The sequence below is a fragment of the Lates calcarifer genome, linkage group LG18 (assembly GCF_001640805.2).
Source record: "Lates calcarifer isolate ASB-BC8 linkage group LG18, TLL_Latcal_v3, whole genome shotgun sequence".
In the NCBI taxonomy this organism is placed as follows: Eukaryota; Metazoa; Chordata; class Actinopteri; family Centropomidae; genus Lates; species Lates calcarifer.
The window spans coordinates 2,133,675-2,156,868 of record NC_066850.1 but is presented as its reverse complement, the minus strand read 5'-3'; the positions used below and the strand labels follow the sequence as shown (position 1 = coordinate 2,156,868).

Genomic DNA, 23,194 nt, shown 5'->3' with positions numbered 1-23,194 from the left:
GAGTCTCTAAAACTGATCTGTTGCCATGGCAAAAGGCTTCATTTAGCCGTGCATACCAGTCGTAGTTGTGTTAATTGTGAAACATATGTCTCATTGTGCTGTTCACACATGAAACACACTCAGTCCCACTGATCAAGCATCTGGTACCGAATAATCATCAGGATCCCGTGCTGAGGATCCTTTCCATCCATTCCAGTTCTATGATATGAACCCGCTGATCTTTCACACTCCTGTCTTATTTTGCATCAAAGGCATATTTGATCAAAGGATAATTGACACATCATACAAGACTTTACACTTTTATCATTATCGACTCATCAAGAAAAGATGAAGAAACACAGGTGTTTGTAGTGTGGCGAATGAAAAGGAACCCGAGGTCTTTGTGGGTTCTGATGCAAGGCTTTGAGACACAGGCCCTGCCAATCCTCAAAGACGACCTCAAGCTGTGTCAAAAGTCGTTGCCACCTTGACATTCCTCCATCACCATTTTGTCTGTATCAGCTGCTTTAAACTAGACCAGAAAAATTATTCCATTTCAACATAATAGGGGATGTGAACCTGGTTTGTGTCCATGGGTAGTTAAAGGGCAAGGAAAAAGGCTGGTTTTATGTTCGTGAGCTTAATGTGTGTGTGTGTGTGTGTGTGTGTGTGTGTAAATTTGTACACATCACAGGCACCAAGACAGAGAACAACAAAACCAGGAAGATGAAAGAAATAAAAGTAGGACTGGGAGAGGAGAGAAGGGAGAGAGAGAGAGAGAGAGAGAGACGGGGTGGTGTGTGAAATCCAAGCATCTCTTTTTCTATCGATTCAATGCAAAGACAGTCGCCATGGCAACACAGCAGCCCCACTGTAAGCGGCTTTCACTCGCCGCCCCCTCTTGCTCTGCTCGCCAACAAGGTGTACAGGCACCCGCCGACGCCGAGCGATTATAATATGTTTTCTCTGATGGAGTGTTGACAGGCAGGCTCCACAGCTTTCCATTCATTTTATCTAACTTTGTCTACATTCTGATGCAGCTTTTAATATACCTGCTGCTTTGCTCTGATCTGAGAGAGGGACGTCTGCGTGCTTATTAAAGTGTCCTCATACCTGACCTGCTGCCTGGTGGGACTGGAGTAAAAGTTCACAAAATGTTATGAGGAAGTGAAGTATGACTGGGGCTCAGGTGTGTGTTTGTATTGTTTGTGTGTTGGTGGGGAAGAAGGAGTGTGTGTGTGAGTGTGTGTGTGTGTGTAGGGGGCAGGAAAAGGAAGGAGGGCATGTCAGAGAGAGAGAGAGACAGAGAATGGAGAGGCAGTTATTCACATAAGCTGACAGCAGCAGGCTGAGGTGCTGTTTCCTCTCGCCTGTCACTCAAACTATAATCAATTGGTGTAAAAAGCAATGAGGGAAACTGGACTTAGGCGGTCTGCTCTCTCTGTCTTTCTCTCCTTCAAATACACACACACATAGAAACACACTCACTAGTCCCTCCCAACTTTCTCCTTCTTTTACTGTACACTCACACACACCCATTTACAGCATACGCCCATCCTCTCACATTTCACTAGCCTTGTAGCTAGTGAACCATAACAGGCCTGTCTCTCCTTACCCTCTCCTTGTTAGCAGCGAGAGACAGGGGGGGAGTTACAGAGGGAGAAGTGAGAAAGAGATAATAACTGCACATTTTTAAGGAGGGGAAGACGAAGAGGAAGAGTCCGTATTGCTCACACGTGCATGTGATAATGGCTGCTTCCCTCTGATGTAATTTCTGCTCAGTAAAGAGATACTCATGTGATGTCCAGGATAAAAATAAGTAAATAAAAAGGATAACATAAGATCCTGATGTAAGATCTCTTCTTCTCTTTGAATGTGTGACTCTACGACCCTGCTCACAATGTGGGTTTTACAGGTCAGACATTGATCTTGGAGCATGTGTTACCATGGTAACCATAGGGTTACTATAGTAAAACTACTGTCAGCCCACTCTGCTAAATACTTGCATGCAGAAAAGTCTAAAAGTTCAAGGAGCACAGTAACAACATGAAAATAAAATCCTATTCTATGTTGTCAGGTCATCCACAGCGTTCCTCAGTGTCACCACAGCAAGAAGTGACTGTAATGTTACAGCATTTACCTGTAAACATATCTGATGAAGTCAACTGCACGATGAATAATATAGTATCTCTCATCTGTTTTTGTCCTGCTAACAGTGGTGCGGATGGTGAAGTCAGTCAGTCCCATTCATCAGAGATTTTGGTCCAAGTTAAGTTGATAATATTTTGATATGAATGGCCACATGACCTTTCTCCTATAGCACTACAAACATTATATTTGTAATCTTTCCTATTCCATTCCTGTCTGCCTGTTCCTCTTATATGTGTAGGAAAATCAGCACTATTTTTCTTATTGTGTAGAGTGTAATGTTCAGCCTCTCTGCCCCTATAACATGTGGGACTTCTGTGGGAGACATCTAATCGCTTTAAATCTGATATCATCAACAATCTGAGATATTTTAAAATGCCAGAGAGGCAAACATTTGCTTTTGGGGGAACAGGTATGAAAATGTATTCATAACATCTGCCAAATTGCTGAGTAAAAACTAGTGTTGGTCCCCTTTCATTATCCAGACACGGAGAGAATTTCATTTTGACTGGGATTGTTCCTGGGTGAGATAATTAGACATCATTTTGCAAGATGAACCGTTCTTAGACGAGCTTAAAAAATGAACAGGATGATGAGGTTACCATCAGAATTTTCTTCTCACGGTGCATTGGAGCACTTCAGAAAATATGGCTTGTTGAGTCTCCTGCGTGCAGTTGTACACTAACTCATTTTCATAAAACTGAAACACAAACTTACTTCCAGTGAACTGTGATGAACTCCAGTAAAAGTAGCAGCAGAGAAATTGCTTTTTGAAGAATATTATTTTGAGAGAAACAGTAACTTTATTAACTATTGGTCTGTTAGAGGACACCATATTAGTTTTACATGCTCTGAAAGTATGGTGCAGTCTCTCTCACACATACATATACACACACACGCACACACTCACTGATGAGGTAATATATTACTATGTAGAAAATGTCCTCTCCTATAGCCTTGTTAGGACCTGGAGGCAAATACATTGTTAGCAGCTCCCATGCTGTACCCTCAGTATGTGGCAGTATGGGAGTGTGTGTGCATAAACCTGCAGAGCTATGTGAGTGATCTCCCAGTGGGAGTCCTGCAGAGAGAGCATTAATCAGACCCAGGGGACCCCTAGGTTCAGACGGGGAGTTCTACAAGATGTGTGTGTGTGTGAGATGTGGGGTGGGGGGCATCGTTCAAATGACTGCTTCTGATGGGAACAGGATGTGTGTCAACTGAATGCCAATGTCGTTATATAAGGAATGTGTCTGTGTGTGTCTTTTTTTTAAATACAATCATGATACGAGTGAAGGGTTTCTTCAAGTGAGTGACTTCTACTCTTAATGGACTGTGTATAAGAAACATAGATTTCTTATTGTGTTTTTAGTAGGCAGTACCTTAAGGGATTTGTATCACCATTAACCAACATTTCCATTCTTCCTGACAGGTGTGATGTAGAGGTTAGTAGCACAAGTGCCCATGTGTATGGGTAGATAAGCAATGTACCACAAGACTTGCACTGAGGACTCCACTATTTTTGAACTTGAAAGCCACACAATAACACAAACAGACAAACTGATCAAGGCAGTAGTATTCCAGCTGCTGTTCTGCTCAGTAAAATTATTTTTGTCACTGTCTGGTAGTGAAGAGCTCTGTCTCTGTAGGAATCCTATCCATAATGCTGTCAGACACGATAACAATCCGAGCCTGTCGGTGGCAAAAACAAGCACTTTGGTGGACGTACTTTGAGTCAGACAATTGCTCGTTGGATTACATTGCAGCAGCTGTTCGCGGTTGCTGAGTGCACTGTTCTTGCTCAATACTGCAGTACTGCTATTCCAAAGATTTTTGTCCCTATCAATCATTTACACCCAAAAGCACGGGAACTTATCCATTAACACTGGGTAAATCACGTGTGGCAAACACACTGTCATACGAATGCACACACATACAAACCAACTCACGCAGTCTTACGCTGATGATTTACGGTAGCAGAGAAGTAAAAATCGATCAGATTCAGGGTCACCTCATACACAGCAGCAATGTACACATCTCATCCCTTGATCCGTCTTCTCCTCCTTTCTTTACATCCTTTAAAATCCTTCTCTCCTTTGCTACATCTGCTCAACACCTCACATCTCATATTTTTTCCCCCGATTTTGTCCACTCCATTTTGTCCTTCCATCTTCTTTCTCATTCTTCTTTGCTCTGTGTGTTTTCCAATACCTGCCTATTCTTCACCTCACGTTTCCACATGGCTTGCAGCTCCTCATGAAGTATGTCTTTTTTGCCTCCTTCTGTCATAATCCTCTATCTCCTGCCCTCTTAATCCTTCTCCTCAACCCCTGGTAGTCTGCTCCATCTGTGTCTTACTCACATCCATTGTATGTCATTAACCTCACATTGCATGTGTTTGTGTGCAGTGTGCATGTATTTACAGCGGGCATAGCAGTCTTGTGTGGCAAGTCAAGAGGATTACTCCTCAGGCATATCAGTTGGAGAAAAGAAAAAGGTTGCAGGGACAAAAAGTGTAGTTGAGGGGAGAGAGAGGCAAGGGGAGATGAGGTAGGGACACAGGCAGGATGAAAATGACAGGAAGACGAGCTTTAAAGAAAAGATGGTTGTTAGGACAGTAAATGGGAATGGATAAAATATTACCCTCTACTTTAAGGTTATTGAATGTGTCATATACTAAAAAAGAAATGCTGAAAAACCAGATGAAATGCAGTTTGATTTTTTATTATGTCAACATTGTGATGTGATTCAATCCTACAAAAAAGCCTGTGAAGATCGTTGCAGGGTGAAATGCAAGGGTAAAATTAGGTGAAAGAAAAAAAGCACCAGCAACAGAGAGGGAAAACAGACAAGTTGAAATGAGGAAAAAGATTAAAGGAGAATCAGAACAGAAAGACACATTCTGCTCTTTGTATGACCTTTTCCTCAAAAAGAGAGACACACAGAGAGAGAGGGAAAAGGCTCTGTGATGAAACCCATTTGTGTGAGCCTGGCTGCCAACAATATGTTGGTTATCAATATGGTGCATTCTTTGTGTAATCCTAACTGCCCACACATTGCCATATAATACAGTACACAAGCACACATTCTTATACATCTTAAAGGCATGCATTCTACACTTTCTGCAGCATTTTCACACGCCCATACCCTCACACGCCTACATGTGCTAAAAACCCATTATTATGGGCAGAGACACACATATGAGAGGAATGCTCTGCACATAGAGTCTACACACAAAGATGCACAGAAACACACACGCATGCGCTACGCAAACATGACACAGTTTACCTTGGCTCCAGACGCACTGAGTGAATCACCCAGAAAGCTGTCCCTTCTGTCCAAAACTCTTAGCCTCAAAATCCTATTCTGCTGTAAAGAGCAGGCAACAAAATCAGTGGATAATGCTGCCTTATGTCTCTATGATTTGTCAAACAAAGGACAACAGTGTTATACAACAAACACTGTGAAAAAAAGTCTTTTTCCATATGTGACAAATACATTATGCCATTTTAGCCACCTGATTGTCTTTGCTTTTCAGTGAAATATGAAACAACATTATTGCTGCTAGTGGTGTTTCAATATTCTCCACAACAAGGTGCAACAACATACAAAACCTTTTCCCCCATTTAATTCCCATCTTATTAGTCTTATAGGAGCTTTAAGGCCATCGAAATGAACAGACACAGAGAGCTGTGATTTAACCCTTTTGTAAAACCAGCATCACAGAAGGAATGAAAAAGGATCCAGAGAGGGAAGGAGGGAGGGAGAGAGATAGACAAAGGGTGAGAGAGAGTTATATGGTTCTGTCAAATATTGCTCTGACATTTAGGTCAGGCCAACACTCTAAATGGCATGCAGACAGATTTACTGAGGGCTTTCAGAGAGGCCAACTGCTTGTCTTCTGACTGTCACATACTCAGGGCCTGCCTGGTCACCACTAAAGCTTTTCTTAACCCTTTTCCATCTTTACCTATATGTCAGTGTAATCCTTTTTTTTTCTTTGTTTCTGAGTTTAACTTGTATTTACTCTACAGCTTTCAATGAGGTGATTTTGTTGCTCAGGCAGTACAATCCATTTGGCTCATTGTTTCCGCACAAGAAGAGGAGACTCTCATGGGATGTAATGATATTGTATTCGAGTTACAGGGTTCTTGTAAGGTTTAGATTGTTCAGTTACTTGTTTTGCATTTCTGCTTTTAAAGTTTTGTCCAGTCTAAACACTGTGCACTTAAACCCAGGTGCCAATAACAGCAAACCTGAGCTCAGCTTAATGGGGAGTTACTGGCCTGAGATGCAATAACTTTTATTATCAGTGTAGCTGTAGGGACTTAGTGTAGCTTAAGGATTGTTGGTGCAGTTGTGTCAATTAAAAAGAGACACAGTTTAATGCTTACAGTGACTTCAGCTATAACTGAGTGCAGTAACATTTCAAAGAGAGAAGTCTGTCCTTGAGTTTTTGCTGTTTATTGGAATAAGCTTCCATCCCAGTTCATCAGACGCTACATTAGTGTTAAGTCATCAGTCAAAACGCTGGTGGCTGCAGGCCTTTTTATTGCTATGGAAACAGCTTTGGTATAATTTACTTGCTGCCAGCTGTAAAACACTGTGACTGGAAAACAAACTTAGACTCATTTATAATGTTTCAGTTTGAAACTGTGGTCTGTGGGAACTGGGACTGGTGGACTAACAGAACAACATGAAGTAGATGAGAAAGTGCTTTGTGTGTGTTTGTGCACAAACATTTCCACCGTATGACATGCTAATGATAATGTCCGCTACATTAGTCTCTAATACAGCCTTGAAAATAAAGCAAGCTAAATCAAGGAGTTCTGTCTGTTCAAAGAGTGCCGACTGTTGCATAATCACAATTTCTTTTTGTCATAATAACAAGAAAGTCACAACGATTCAAAACCTTCTCTCTGGTAAATGTAATGCATCAAATTCTTAACAGCAGATGTCCCCTGGGGCTTTCAACACAGTTAAAGAATGAAACTGTTCCTTTAAGAAAGTGTTGCATTATGGGTTGTTTGTAGTCCTAATGTAGCTACATCCCCTCTAAAGTATGTTAGCTCTTGAAGTAGCTAGCCCTAAATGTGTGTAGTAAGCACAGTTCAACCTGCAGGAGACACATTTGTCAGCTCATGTTACTTTTTCTCTCTACTTTTTTGACATCACTGCAGAAATAATGTCAGCAGAAGTGAGCCTCAAAGTGCCTTCTTCCAAGAGCTTGTCAGGACAGCCAGTCATAAAGGTAAGATTTATGCTTTATTGAAAGTATTTTCAAACCAAGACAAGACTTCAAGACTAAGGACCTATTGACTGGTTTCAGTTCCAACAGAGGTTGCCCAAAAACAAGCTTTGAAATTCCCTTTGAAAAACACCTGAAACCGCTGATTAGTACTGATCCTCTGCTGATTGAGATGGTAAACTGTAAAAAAATGGTATTTGTTCCTAATGGTGTGGATGTCAGCCCCAGAAACTATTAAGCATAGATTTAAGCCTTTGAGATTTAGTCAACACTAGTCAAGCATCAAACCATTTTAGCTGTTTTGGCGTTACAAACTTTCACTAGTATGGTGCTAAATAGATCGGTTCATGGTTAAACCTGCAGTAGCTGATTTAATTTTTGGCCATTTGGGGGCAGCAGAAACAAGTTGTGAACATATTCACATATCATAAACTTTTAAGATGATACGCATTCAGCAGAAGACTATTACACTGTCATTCACCTGGGGTCGAGTGTCTGGCCACCTGATGAATGTAAGGCAAATCATCATGCTGCAGCCAAAAATGATTCTACGAGAACCGTGAGAGTTCATCGCGGCCCTACTGTATTTCTATACTCAATACACACAACTATGTAAATCACAAGCTTAACAGTAAAATACAGTATGTGGCTGTCTCTAATGTCAAACTGAAGGAAGATGTCGGCAATGAAAGCAGGCAAGAATATCTGTACCTGCAGTGGCTGAATAATATATGTGTCCTATATGTATAGGATGGATGTTTGGGTTGCTCACTGGATTTTTCCACACTGATTGCATTTGAGAAAAAAGTGAATTTCTGGGCATGAAAATATTCCTGAACAGCGGCTAGCGGTGGGTATGCTTGGTTGCTTGCAGAGAACAAAGAACTGCCTGGCACCATTCTTTCTCTACAAAGCTCAGAAAGGGCCGCCAAAGGGAAATTTTCTCAGGAATAGCATGTCTCCTTGTATTAGTTGGCTGAGTAGCAGGACAGCGCAGAGAAAACAGCTCATCGTGATTCACTCAGCACTGCAGAAAAAAAAAAATCCATCTTAACAAGCTACTTCACCTAGCACTTGTGCTATTTTTCAACTAAAAAGGGGTGAGATTATTTAGGCCAGGGAAAAACAAAACAAAACAGTTAACAGTGTTTGTCATCCTCTGGTGCCATCCAGAACCTTGCAGAGGACATTCAAAGCACACACTTTTCATCACCTTTTTATCTCCCTCAGTGGGATGCACTTTTGTTTTGAAGGGTTACATGAATATGGTTTAATATTAGATCATTCACTTTCATCTTGACTCCTTAGTATTTAAAGGGTGCCTTCTCGCCAATACACTCACAACTTCTCCTTCCTTGTCACGTTCTCCTCGCCATTTCTGCAAAACTGTGACTAAATCTGAGGCTTATGTGAGTACAGCATTCCTTATGAGTGAAATAGTTGCCCCTCCTCCCCCTCCACCTCTCCTGCTCAACGCTCTCCTCATTCTTTTCTCACACCTCCTCGTTGTGATGAAAGAAACCCAGCCGACAGCACTAAAGATGACAAACAACTCTGTCATCTCACGGTAATGGTGCAAATGAAAGCACAGGAAGCAGGAGCATTGTAATGAGCACTATAAAAGATATGTTGTGCAATGTGTTCTCTGAAACTGGAATATATGTGTTTAAAATTCAAAAAACTGGATCTGGTTTAAAAGATGTCCACATGATTTGACTGATTTGATTCTGTTTAAAGAGGGATCTTATTTCACCAGGAACAAATTTATCGTGTATAAGAATATATAGTTGTGAGAAATGAGATGAGACACAAATGCATAACAATGTTAAGAAACAACCTGCAGCAGTCAATACACTGCAATTAGTGCTGAATGGGAGACTGTGTCCCATGTATGCACAGCTTTCAAATGCCAAGTGGCAACAGGAGAAAGCCTGGCTGTCTCAGTGATGCGAGAGCCAGCGGACATCTGGGAATGTCGAGTTGCTAGGGGTAGTTGGAGAAGGAGGCACCGCTGAGGCGAGGGGGGAAGGGCAGACGTGGGTTTGCTGAGGAGGAGAGACGGCAAAGGGGAGGAGGTCAAAGGAAGATGAAGCTGGGCAAGGTTGAAGGTTGAGGAAGAGGAAGACAGGGAGGCTGTGAAGGCGGAATGGAGAGATGGATGAATAAGAAGTGGTTTCCCAGACCAGGGAGAGTGTGGACGATGCATTCTGTCAGGTCTCCAATCTGTCAGCAGAGTGCCTCTGGTCCCCTCAGGCTGCATAACATGGCCCTGCCTCATTTTGTGCTCTCATCCACTCACATACCATGTCCTCATGCACCCTCTTGTCCCCAGCAGTGCACTTCACTGCACAGTAATTTTGCCACTGGAATGAAAAATAGATTGTTATGTGTTTGGCACATTCTGGGTCAAACTATTTATCATGCAAAATTACATCTTATGTTCAGGATTATGCAGATAGTGTCAAATGTTTGCTGGAGGTGATCACACGATTCCTATATTATTTTAGAATAAATCAAAACCATTTGCCATGATTTTGGTCTCACATCTACTGAGCATGTAGTGGATTCTTTTAAAAGTGGAGCTGCATTGTCATCTGCTGGAGGAAATTTAGCATTGCACTCAGGTCTAAAGAAAAATAGATTTTTTTTCCACTGAAATCTGTTGGCATTCACTTATTTTCAAAGTGCAGAAGTATCATAACAATATGTATTTTTGTTTGTATCAAGGATAGCCTTGACAGGAGTAGTGATTTCTCTTTATATGGAACATAGACAAAAAGAGTTGTTGAGCTACTTTAAAGCCATTATGCATCATTTCTTAATTTCCTCATTCTTACATAATAAAATTCCCCATATTATCACAAGACAACTGTAGGAAGACACTGTAAATACTTTAATCTCTTCAAGCTTTGATGACTGATATTGGAGAAGGGGACACAGGAATGCACTCCTGAGAATATCTCTCACATGATAGATCCTTATTATAGTTTGCATTGCTATCCTCACATATGCACGTACACAGAAACACATACCAACACACAAAATCCTGAATACACACTGTAATGTGAGAGGGCAAACGTGGAGAGCGTAGTGCATGATGATAGGCTCTCATTTTAGTGAGGGCACAGGGCTCAGGGTGTGATCCAGGTCAATTAACTTGTCTTCCTCTGCCACCTTAGTGAACCAATAGAAACCCAGGTAAAAGCTATTCCAACCTTCTCACTGCTAAAAAATCAGTCAGTTTAAAAAGTCTTCCATTCAAATCAAGTTTCAACTCTTAGCATTTTTTTTTCTTAAAAATGTCTCTAAAAAAGTTTCATAAGTTGAGACCGTTTAAATTTCTTAATGTGAATGAAGAACTTTCACTGAATTAAGCATCACAATGTTCATGTAGAGAAGTACTGTAGTTCTGGCCTTTTTGTAATTGCTACATAGTCAGTGTTAGCATTAACAACTGTTTACTTGCCAGTTTAGAAGAAATGTTGTAAATTCAGCTGCAAACTTTATTCTTTTACTCGTCAGTGTTTTGCTTCTAGTCATTTCTTTTCTTCTACTGAAATAATCATACTAATTATCTAGCCCTGGCCCTGCTGGCCCATCTCGTCACTCTCCGATTGCAATTCCCTGTAGCTTCCAGACTGCCCTGAAGAAGTAGCACTGCTTAGAGAGCATGTATTCTAACATCTTGAACTGTTAACACAGTAATGGCTGAAGCTCTTGCCAAGTGACCACCACCTGCTCCTGGCAAGAGAACGTGTTCGGCAACAGAGAAAACTTACATATAGCCCCTTTAAAGAACTGTATTACCATTTGTATCAACAAAAATAAATGCTGTGTTACATGTAATCTGCAGTTTTAGACAAATAGATTGGATAACAAATTACTGTCATCGCATGATTTTTGATATTTAAGTTTTCCAGCAGCCACTGTACCTCTCACTGCCATCTGGATTTATAAAACATGCAACCCTATCCCTCTTCTTCGAGCAGCAATAATTAAATTGTAATCCTTACATGTTGGCATGCCTGTTAGTCAGTAATATAACAAGTAGCTTAGAACCTCAGGATAACCTCAGCTCATCAGGATTCTGTCCTTGTTTCTCACTTTCTTCCCGTCACTGCTACTTTTTGTCTAAGCACACTACAGTAGCTGTGCCAGGTTTGTACTGTGCCTCCTCAGAGCAGTGCTCAGTGAAGAGTAGCCTTCCGCTGTGCCAACAGTGGCTTTTGGCCAGTTTGATAAAGGTGCCAGCATGGGTTTGGAGCCAGTTTGCAAAAGGTCAACATACCCCAGACGGGATCAAGTGACTTCTACTGAACTGCAGTGTCACTCAAACTGCCACTTTATCGCGCAAAGTGAGACCTCTCTGCTTGTGGTGCTCTATCAGATAATATGTACAGTGATACAACAGCCATGACAGCACTGAGGCATCAGTGTAAAGAAGTTTGATACAATGTCTGTTGCCATTATAACTTGTTGATGTGATATTTTGTGTGTGTTTTTATATTTCTTTAGGTTTGGGCATGGCTTCGTCTGACACACCGTCATGCATCAAATGCACGCTGGCCTGTTTTTCTCATCAGTACGTGGAGATGGAAGCGTAGACAGACGTGAGTACACACAACTGACAGAAACATTCTGAAAACATGCGTGGACACACTGGATCCACCCACGCCATGCTCTTACAACTGTAGGAAAGTCTATTTTAGAATCTGTTCTGTGTCTGACATAAGACTGACTGCTTGAAATTATGCAATTTTGTTACTCCCAACAGCAGTGAAATATAATTGCCTACAATGTCTGGCTTCACAATGAATAAGCACTGTATGTATTACAGTATAAGTACAGGGTATTGAGTCATCGAGTTATCAAGAAATCTGAATTATCGTCAAGATGAACATTAATCATCACAATTGAAAGGTTGAATGCCCCTGTAAACATTCCTTTTAACATAAATGCTTTTGGCTTTGCTCAATAACTGTAAAAAATATAAGAATTTACCACTGCATTCCCTCAGATAGTGTGTATACTTGGCACTATTACTTGTTGAACTTGCATGATATATCTGGTCATGGCTGTTTTACTGGATGAAGTTAATATGTTCAACATACAAAACGTTATCTACTGTATAAAAGGTTTCCCAGATGTTGTGTATCCATTTTGGAAAGGCATCTAGTAAGAGCAGTGAAGTTGACATTACGATTTCAAAAGGCTGTATTTTAACTTATTGTATTATTAACCTTGTGATAAAGTGGTTTTAGTAAGTCACATGAGCAGCAGGGATGAAATTTGATAAATGAAACTGATTCAACTCCAACTCCTGTCAGCAGGCACTAAATTTGAAACAATATATTACTCCCTAGAGATGGAGGCAAGGATGGGTACATATTCACTGCTAAGGTTCAAAGAGTTTACTAATTTGTTAATCAACATGGGACTGCTGTTCATGTCACAGAGAACCACAGAATTGTTTGATTTTTACTGCCTAAGATTATTTCATTTAAACATTGTCAGAATTCTGACATTTTTCTTACTATTACAAATTCTTCTAAATGTCTGTGAAAGGCATCAATTCAGGCTGAGTGAGAGTTACCATATGAGTAATACTGAAAGAGTAAATGGTAGTTACAACACAGTTTATCTGTGAGTGCCTGCCAAAAGGGATTATGACTTTTCCCATAACCCTGCATGTGAGGACACTGTAGATACCAACCAAATTATTCATATGAAATACAAAGATAGATAAGAACATTATTGTTATTAATATATGTGGTTAGATACAGAACAAGCTAGTTATTCCTTATGCACTTCCCCTGCTGGTATCATCTCTCATGAGTGTGGGCAAAATTTAGTGAAATATAAAATATTGAATGCAATAAAATTGAAAGTTGTTTCCTTAGTCACATGAATTTCTTTTATTGAAGAAAAGCAAGGTAAATCACTTTGTTCCATTTGGTACACTGTGAAGTAATATTGGGCCCATAAAACACAGCAAATATACACACATCATATACATAAATCTCATAACTAAGACATTCAACAAGACAGATGAAGTTTCATAGAAATCAAAAAAGAAAAATCAGTAACTTATTTCAATTGTTTGACTGACCAAATACAACTATTTGATGAAGATAATTTTGTTTGTTGATTTGATTAACAAAAACCAAACCTTTCCTGATGTATGAACAACACCATGTCATAAGACAAATTTAAAGGGCTATGAGACATAACATGAGAGGGGAAAAAATATTTCTGCTGCACCAAATGATGTTTTTTATATATATATTTATTTAAATTAACCAAGAAAACAAACAAACAAACAAAAAATAACTGATTACCTGAACTGGCTATAACTGGTAGACAAATATAATGGATGACAAGATATTGCTTTTTGTCTAAGGGGTCACAAGTCAAAAGGTTTAGGAACCACTGCAGTGAATTAATTTAGAGTTAGAAAAGAAACAACCAAATATAAAAACACACACCAGAACACACACTACTGGTGCTGTGTGTAGCATTCTGTTATTGAACCCATATTTGCACCACTTTGAATATACAGCATAAAAAGTATGACGATATGGAAGATATTACAGTTAATTTGACACTGATGTTCTGTTGTTTAAAATGCTACACACCACACTCTTTAACACCTTCTCTTCTCTCTGTGAACTCTTCCCCTATCCTCTTATTCATCGTCACCTGATGTCTCTTCCACTTATAAAACCACCACCACAGCGAAAATATGTAGAGCGCAAAGAATGCTGGGAAATCATAGAGGAAGACAATGACAAAAAATCCAGCAACTAAAAGGGCACATATTAGAAGTCTGGTGATATGACTGAGCATGTATAATATACTCCACCATATGAGACCATCAGACTCTCTTAATTTCTCCCTAGGGGAGGAACTTGGATGTTTGTGAGATGGTTGGGCTGATCGATTTAAATTCTCCTTGAGGGTGACTGCACAGTCTTCTATTTGTCTACCTTTCTCCTGACGGGTGACTGATCTTTCTTTTATTTGAGGGTAGTTTTCCTGATCCTTCAGAGAGCTGAGAGTTTGGGCTGTTTCAGTCAATGACTGCCTACTCAGAGCAGCTAAAGTGGCAGTGAGATCTTGACTGAGATGAGCACTTGAATTCAAATCTGTCTTTAATTCGGAGAGAAAGTGAGTTTGCTCTATTGTGATTCTTTCTGTTGGGGAGTATGCATTGCCATCATTCACTGTGGTTCTCTCTAAGCCTTGACAGAGACTTAAATTTGGATCTGTTGGCAATTCTGTCAAGGAAAATACACCTGAATCAAAATCATCACTGAAGTCTTTCTCAAAAGGAGAATGGCAATCATGTCTAATATCAGGTTTATCTGCCAGCCTGCCCCCCAGTCCATCAACAATATCTGTGTCTCTTCTAGAGGCCTGCACTTTCTGCCCAAACACCTCTTCCCAAATCCCCCTCACCAAATTTTCTACAAATCTTTCTATGAACATCTCCTCGAGTCTCGACTCTATCACTTCAAGTGCTCCAGTATTTTCTGCTGTAATAGGTTCCTTTGTTCCCTCTGACGATTTTTTACATTCAACACGTGGAGAGCTCTCAACTTCTGCTGACAACTCTTGTTCTTTCAATTCGGCTGGTGCGTTCTTGCTCTCCCCCTGAGGGTCCTCCACATTACCCATCAACTCCCCCATTGCTTCTATTTTCAGCTCTCCAATACTTACTCTCTCATCTTTGTCTCTCTGACTCATATCCTCCTCTATTCTTTCTATTGTCTCAGGTTGGTGTTGAAGTTCTGTTGAAGTGTCTTTCTTTGCAATGTTCTCTTTTACCGTAACTACTTCTGGGTTTATTTCAATGCCTACATTCTCTGTCTGACCCTTCATAATGTCCTGTGATGATATCCATCTCAGCTCTACCACCTCTGCAGGGTCTGGGTTGCATTTATCAGTTAGAAAAGGTCTGAATGTATCACATTCACTTTGGAAGACATTTATCCTTTCCCTTGATTCCACAGTGTGTGTGTTCTGTGATGATGGGTTTATTTCCTGTTCGTCCACAATCGCTTGAGTACAATTCAAACTGTTTCTGTCTTCTGTCTGATTTGAGACTAATGCATGCTCACCTGTGTCAGATCTCAGTCCACTCTCCTCTAACTGTGTCAGTATTGAGTCTTCCTCCTCTTTCTGAACATATAATTCTTCCCCTGCTTGGATTGGCTGTGACTGTTTATTATGTACCTCTGAAATTATTGCTGTGTTCCCCCTCTGACAGACTGATGGATTCAGTTGTAAAGCTTTGTCATCCTGTTGCCATGCTCCCTCATCTAATACATAGATCATTTCAGCTTCTGCACCAATTAGTCTCTTTGCTTCTTTTCTTTTTGTACAACAGGAAGTTTCCACCTTTGTCTGTCTGAGTCCTTCCAAGTCTTTGTCATTTGATGTCATATCTTTGTTTTCTGATTCATCCAATTTCAATTCACTTTCCATTACTAGGCTTGGTCTGAGATTTTCCTCACATGTTTGGTTTGGATTGAATTCATGTGCATGTGACTGTGCAGGTCTTATTTCATTTTCATCGCTCCCTTTCTCCTGTAATGGATTTTCACTCTTTTGGTTCAGCCTGAATTCCTCACATTGCTTTTCATCTGCATACCTCTGAGAGATTTCACACTCCTCTGTTTTATGTGGCCGAAATATCTCCTCTTCTGTAGATATTTTATTTTCTATACAATTCGTCATGATCCTTTTCTCTGCTCTTTGTGTGGATGTGGAAAAGACAAACCTTTCCCCATCCTTTGTCCCCTGTCTGATTGTCTCCCTAAATGCCAGCATGTCATCCCTCGCATTGTGTGCAGTACCTGTAACCTCCCCTTCCCCGCTGGAAGAAAGCCCCTCATCCAGCCTTGCTCCCTGTGAGATCCTATCAACGGTGCTGGCATTCTGAGACCCTGGCATTGCTGTCATGTCTGTTGTCTTCGACTCCCCTGAGCTTGTTACTAAGTCAGCTGTGTGCGGTGTGAAGGGCTCATCTCTTCCTATTCCTTCTGCTTCTTCCATTATTCCTTCCCTTTCTCGCTCCAAGACTGCATGCTCGTGACACTCAGCTGAACTGTCAACAGAGCCCTCGGACACAGGCGTTGCCCCCTTGAGGCTAAATTCCTCCAAAGTGTCTGTTACAGAGTTTGTCTGTGACCTTTGGGATGCAACTTGTGTCGCTGTGCTGTCATCTGTTGGACTGCTGACACATGCCTCTGCTGGCTGGTGGTCTTTGGCGTTCAAGGCAACATTAGCCAACAATGTTTCGTGTTTGTCTGACAGCAGCTGACACGTATGTAAGGTGGTGGGTGTATCCGTGCCCACCTGAAATTCCTGAAACTCTTGACTGCTCAGTGCACATTGGGTTTGGGGGTCCATATGATTTGAGGGAGACACTGACGCTGCTGTCTGCAGCCATTCTGACTCTGGAACACCAGAATGGTCTTTACAGCTTGGCACATTAAGAAATTCCTGCCATACGTCACACACTGAGGTTTCTGTATCAGTGGTATCATCTGTGCCATTAAGAAAGGTCTCCCATATATCATTACCAGAAGGTGCATTTTCTATTTTTCCCTCTGACGTTTTTGATGAGGTCATTTTAGCATTTCCTGGCCAGATGTCATCCATATCAGCAGCCCTCCACTGCTGCAGTTTATCATTGTTCCAGTCTAGTGTGAGCAGAGGAATCTGATGGTAGGTGAGGACCTGTGGACTCTCGCTGGGTTGTTTCTTTTGACGATTATAAAGAAAGCTGGCAGAGTCACCCAGTGGAGCTGCAGCTGGGATAGGCTGAGAAACTTGGCCATTGGCTGAGTCATGTGGATAAGCCTTTGGTATTTGTTGTCCTCTCTGGGAGAGGTAGTCCTTCACACCTGCCAAACGTGTTGCTCTGTGCCGGCTTTTTACGCTATCCACCTGTCAGAAAGGCCAAAGGTCAAGCCAAGTGTTTATACTTGAACTATTTGAACTGTAACCAGAGGCTACCAGCACAATGTTTTTCTAGTCTTTAAGGTCATCTGGTGCCTTAAAGGTGCTATATGTACATTTTTGCTATCACCACATAGTCAGACTTAGTATTAACAGCTGTTTACTTAACAAGAACTTCGACCATAGTTGCATTTACAAGACAACAAATTAGATTATGCCCTCTGGGCAGTACTGCTTGTCCGTCTTCCAATGTTGGACTGAGAGCAGACCGGATGCTACAGTGACCCAAGTAGTATTGAGACAGGATGGGCTGGGGCTAAGTGGTTAGCATTCTAGCAAACACAGCTGGAGACTGCTCTTGGCATGTAAAGGAATGAAGTTTTATGCTGAACTCGCAATGTTTCTTCTAGACTGTTAAGTAAACAGCTGTTAAATGCTAATGCTGGATGTTTGGTGATAGCAAAAACTTACATATTGCACCTTTAATCCTAATACTGGCTTGATGACAAAAAAATTGTGTAATGGCCCATTCAATGAGTATTTTTGATATGTAACATTACTGTGATGATGCATTGAACTGCGGCACTGCTGCAACCTCAGCACATACACCAATGTGTGTTTACATAATCAACTTTACTGAAGGTTTATAAGCAGGATGCATTTATTATTAAGAGTTTGCACGAGTGATTTCAGACATGCTCTCAAGTGTCAGGTTAGCTGACGTACCACATCCCTCTGGGAGCACTATGCAGTATGACATGCATCTCTGGCGCAGTTGCCACTCATTCCTTTGAAAGAGCACACTTACTTTTCACTATCCGGAGACAAATAAGAGCAGTGTTTGCGTGGTAGACAACATCTGACGAGTACTGATCGTGTTATTTTGTGCCAGGCAGTGTTCACTTCTGAGGAATGTTGACAGCAAGAAGAGTCTGTGACACCAAAAGATAATAAATGAACCTCACCAAAGGTTTGTGTTCTTCATGGTATAATAACGATTGTATCTCTGCGCTGTCCATTGTCTTTCTCTCAGCCTCCTCTGCTTTATGAGTGGCCTGTACCTCTGCAGAATAAATGACAAACTCAAAGGTCAGAGTTTACCTCCACACTTATACAAACAATATGCATGTGCACATATTGAATATACACACCTGCAGAAACTGTTGCTGTGTTAATGATTCTCTTGGTCTTTTCCTCTGCACTTCCCCTCCTGTAGTTTAAAATAACATAGCAACAACATTACATAGGCTGACATATAACAACACGCAACTATTATATTACAGTGTGTCTCAGTATTTATTTATCAGCTTCATATATTCTGTCTTTTTTCGTGATTGGTTGTATTAATGTAAGATCCCCAGGCTTGTAATTGTTTAACTTGTCCATTTTCCATATATCTATAGTAAATCTCATCTTTATAACCAAAGTTCACCTAGTCTGTGTATTTTATCAAAGTGACATCCTCAATACCTTTTTATACTGTTGTTTTTCTTCATCTCTCCTGTACAATATCTGCATCACTACTGGCTCTATGATTCACATAGATGTACCCAAAATAGGTTTTGTGCTTGTTTCAGTGCAGTCAGCATGTGCTTGTGTACAGCCACTGAAATATGTAAAGCAGAAAAAAGGACTGTGTGGACTGGTCAAAGTGGATAAAGTAGGCATATCTGTCTCTCCTTGCCACACTGAGACGTCATGGAAACCTGGAGAGACACCTGACCTTAAATGGGCAATATGTGCTACAGTCCAAACATCCATTACTGAAAAGTTACATAACAGCTTACTGTAAACACACCAAGGCCCCAGCCAGGAAGCAATATTAACTTGTGCTTCCACCTAATGAGAAGAATAGTGATAGTTTAAAGAGAGACTCACATCATGTTAAATTTCAAATTTACAGCAAATGATTAATTTGTTCCCGTTTCTGGTTGATTTCTGCCACTTTATATTATTGCTTTACTGTATGTAAAGTGTGCCCAGATTCATCTATTACTGTGTTATGACATCTATTGTTTATGTATGAGGTGGACGTGACTTCCTTCAGCAGTGGCATGTTTAAAAAAAGATGCAGCATCAGATTCTCTCACCTGTTAGCTTTGAGACAGCTCCTCTTGCTCTTGTAGCTGGTGCTCTCTTCTAGCACTTGAGGCCCAAGCTCTTTCACTTGTCCTTTCTGGTGGCAGAACAGCACATAGTTCATTTCTTTGTTGTTAGCCCAGAAAGTGCCCACTGCTGTTTCATAACGCAGGCAAAAATCCACCCTGGTCCCCTCTCTCTCAAAGGGTGGAATCAGAGTATACTTGAAAGTAAACCTGTCTGTTTTCCTGTCACTGGATCCGGGCACATACTCCGCCAACAGGTCAAAGTAGCTGTTCCAACAATCCAGGGAGATGCGGGCGTAAACAGACTTACTGAAGCAGAGGTTGACCACCCTGATGATGCCGCGGAGTGTGGTGGTTCCTGGGAGAAGCTCGATGCTCTCCAGCTCAATCATCTGCACCTGTAGCCTCTGGTCGAGCTCCTCTGGGGATGAAGGGACTGTAAACAGACAGGACAGGTAGAATTCCTCTAGAGAATGGGCTGCCTCCCCCTCAGGAGCCTGGCTTACCTCTGGCTCTGTCACTTCAACATTGTCAAACTCCTTAACTGACACCAGGTTGAGGCCAAACGCATCAGCGAATGACACCTTCCTGCGAACGACCGGTGGGGGCTCTGGTTCTGAGTCCTCATCTGTTTCCTCGTCTGTGGTGGAGCTCATGGGAGACGAGGCCTCCATTCCTCCCTCTTCCTGTTCCATGCTTTTTTCCCGCTCCTCCTCCTCCATCATCATCCCATCCTCTTCCAAGGGCTGGATATACAGAGCCTCCATAATGTGCGATGGTTTGAGAGACAGCTGTCTGCCTGTCCTGCTGTCTGTCTGGCTTGGAGGGTGGCACAGACCCGAGTGCCCCTAGCCTGGCTGCAGCGATACTGTAGAGGGGAGAGCAGGGAGAGGACGTGACTTGACAGATGGAGTTCGGTTACAGCTGAACATCGTGAGTCTGAGCCAGGCCTATTAATAGGACACATATAACTAGACCGTGGCAGGCCAGTTATCCTCTATCTCACAATATGTTTTCTAGTTACAAGATAAATATATGAAAACATAGCTTCAACAAGGCACTGTAAAGTAAAAGTAATGTACAAAAGGGTCCATGTTTGAAGTATACTGCCAAATTGTATATATTTTGCTACTTCAAATGTAAAAATATTCCAAAATCCAAACTAACAATCTACATTTCAACTTTACTATGTGTGTGTCTGGGCAATGAATTTTGATCTAAGCGTAATTGTACAAGGTACTGTGTCTTCTGATCTGCACAGTGGCCCAGTTTGTCCAGAATCTGCACAGGTCATTTATATATCTATACACACAAATCCTGTAAAAGTTAATATACAGCTGGACTGCTCTAAGCTTGATGGAGACAACATCTTTCAGAAATATCACTTTATAGCACTGCTGAACATCATTTTTTATTTGCTTTTACTGCACATTGAGTAAAATACAGCAGCTATTCCAATATAGACATAAAGGATTTTGGTCATCTACTGAAAAATGTCCTCTATTCATTAATAATAGCCTACATGAAATCACAGAGTTAAATATTTTACTTGTTTCTCTGTCAACTCAAGTAGCCTATACCCTGTGCTTTAGAAAAAACATAAACATGTTGTGTAATAGATTAAATTTGGCTGTGCACACATATAGTATGAGAGCAGCTGTCAGATGTTGAGTATTTTGTTTAGGAAGGACTACAGCTCAAGCACGTGTTGTTGGCAAAAGACAGTGTCATCCTATCTGCTGCAGGGGAGCTGATGCTGATCACTGACCTCCACATGGAGAGTGCAAGAAAAGAGAATTTCCCCCATCAAGTTCAATAATGTATCAAATTATTGTGTGTTGGCGTTTTGGTATGAGTATCTATGGATCCTCTCGTATCATTGACTCTAGTGACAGCCTCCATTTTTTAGGTTCACTGCATCTTGGAACAGAAGACTGAACATTATTGTGTTCTTCTTAGCAGACTGGAATCTCTGTTAGAGTGTGTGTGTGCACACCAGCGTTTCAGATAGGAAGTTTAACTCGACTAATCCTTCGTATGCAGTGTAACTATACCCTCAAAATCCAGTATATCTTGTAAATAGACTTTAGTGCTGGTTATACAATCCTTCACAGGTAGGTGAGTGGGTTTTTGTCCTCAAAGGACCTTTTTTTCCATTTGGAGGCTGAAGAGGTTCTCTTTTGTCTTTTAATTGCAGCTTTGTCTTTAAATTGTGAAACAATTCCTCATTTGCAATTTCTGTATAGGAACCAGTGTCAAATACAATTGATAATGTAATAATGTTAGAATTAATCTGAAAGGGACTTGGCAGCTACTGTTCACACAAAATATGTTTTAGTTATTCCCATTTAAGGTTTACTTTATTCACATTTAGAAAGGAAGTGGACAAAATATCAAGAACAACTCACACAACAAACTGTTCATGAAACAAAGAAACAAACGAAAAAGACTATGATTCAAATCAACACCTTTTTAGTAGGCTTAACAAAAATGTTTGCTTGTTATTTTGTCAACCTCTTGAATTCATCAAGACAACTTGTATGTCTATTGTGTATCAGTAGATGGCACTATATGATCAGGGTAAAACACATTAGAATTGCCCACATTTCAGCAGTGAATTTGCATTTTCAGCTTGCACTTTTGTGTGATAATGAGTTCCAAGTTTGAGACACTGTCAGAGAAAAATCACTGAGTGTAGAGGGGAAGGGAGAATAAGAAAACTTCTTAAGTGTTATTTACAGTCCTTTGTCTTAACGGTTTCCTCGCACAGACTGTAAAACCAGTGTTGATCAGTAGGTGGCAGCAAACGACCACAATTCCTCTTATACCTGTTTTCCCTTCTCATCATTTCCCAGATGCTGTTTCCTCCTGCTTTGATGGAATTTTTAATAGCAATTACGATTTGTAGCACAAAAACACAAACATCAAGAAGACTAACTACACTGGACACGAGGTAATGTGAAAACCTGCTCTTCCCATATTTTCAAATAGACGAATGTTTTTTTTTCTTCCATAACATCAAATAGAAAATTGACAATTTTTCTTCAGAACGGGGCCAATTTTTAATACATTCTGGAAATAAAGTAATAGGTCAGGATATCCAGCCTGTGCATCAATGTGGGGAAATAGATTTACAAGCATTACTGTAGAAGGATTAGCCCATAATATTTACAATTATAACTAATCAGGAGAAGTCGAGTATTTTATGCTTTTAGTGACTCTAAAATATTTGGCCTTATTAACGGATTTTAAATTCTTACTGGCACATGGAGTAATACACACCGGCTGCATGCTGTGTTTCTTTAATTTAAAGAATCAACTGTAAGCCTCTTACTCATGCATAAATCACATTTCTTCCAAGTAAGTCATTAATAATATAAATACACATAAAATATAGCATGAAATGTTGGCAATAGAGAGAATGAGACAAGATACACTTCTCGCGTTTCTTTCATTTTTAAAAAACTCGCCCCCCCACCCACCCTGTCTTTTCTTCAGCTGATAATAATCTGGTCATTCATTTCTTGACCGTGAACGTTTCAGAGGTTTGGAGGAAAAAGAAGAAAAGACGAGACAGAAGAAAGCAAATCATTTTAACTACTGCTCAGTGTACGACTGGCTTCGGATCTGCTATTAAATGAATAAATAGACTAAATTACCTTGTGTGAGGTTATGACAGAATGGGTAAGAAAAATTCATCCAGTCAAACACTGCATCTTGTTTTTTCTTCTTCTTCTAATAAAGTCTT

At 40.7% G+C, this 23,194-nt stretch overlaps 1 protein-coding gene across 1 annotated transcript; it reads right to left on the bottom strand.

The window, feature by feature from the left end:
- Nucleotides 1-13,263: 13,263 nt before the first annotated feature.
- On the bottom strand, nt 13,264-20,320 carry ppp1r3aa (protein phosphatase 1, regulatory subunit 3Aa). Its single transcript, XM_018682788.2, has 4 exons — nt 19,432-20,320; nt 18,493-18,551; nt 18,307-18,404; nt 13,264-17,329 (listed from the first exon to the last, which is right to left on the bottom strand). The coding sequence occupies exons 1-4, from the start codon at nt 20,211-20,213 to the stop codon at nt 14,003-14,005; spliced, it is 4,266 nt and encodes a 1,421-aa protein (XP_018538304.1). The 5' UTR covers nt 20,214-20,320; the 3' UTR covers nt 13,264-14,002.
- Between the last annotated feature and the right edge of the window lie 2,874 nt (nt 20,321-23,194).

Coding starts and splice junctions, on each gene's coding strand:
- ppp1r3aa (XM_018682788.2), bottom strand. CDS start 20,213: ATGGAGGCTCTGTATATCCAGCCCTTGGAAGAGGATGGGATGATGATG. Junction 18,552..19,431: donor AGCTGTCTCAAAGCTAACAG/GTGAGAGAATCT, acceptor TTTAAACTACAG/GAGGGGAAGTGCAGAGGAAA. Junction 18,405..18,492: donor CACAGCAACAGTTTCTGCAG/GTGTGTATATTC, acceptor TTTATTCTGCAG/AGGTACAGGCCACTCATAAA.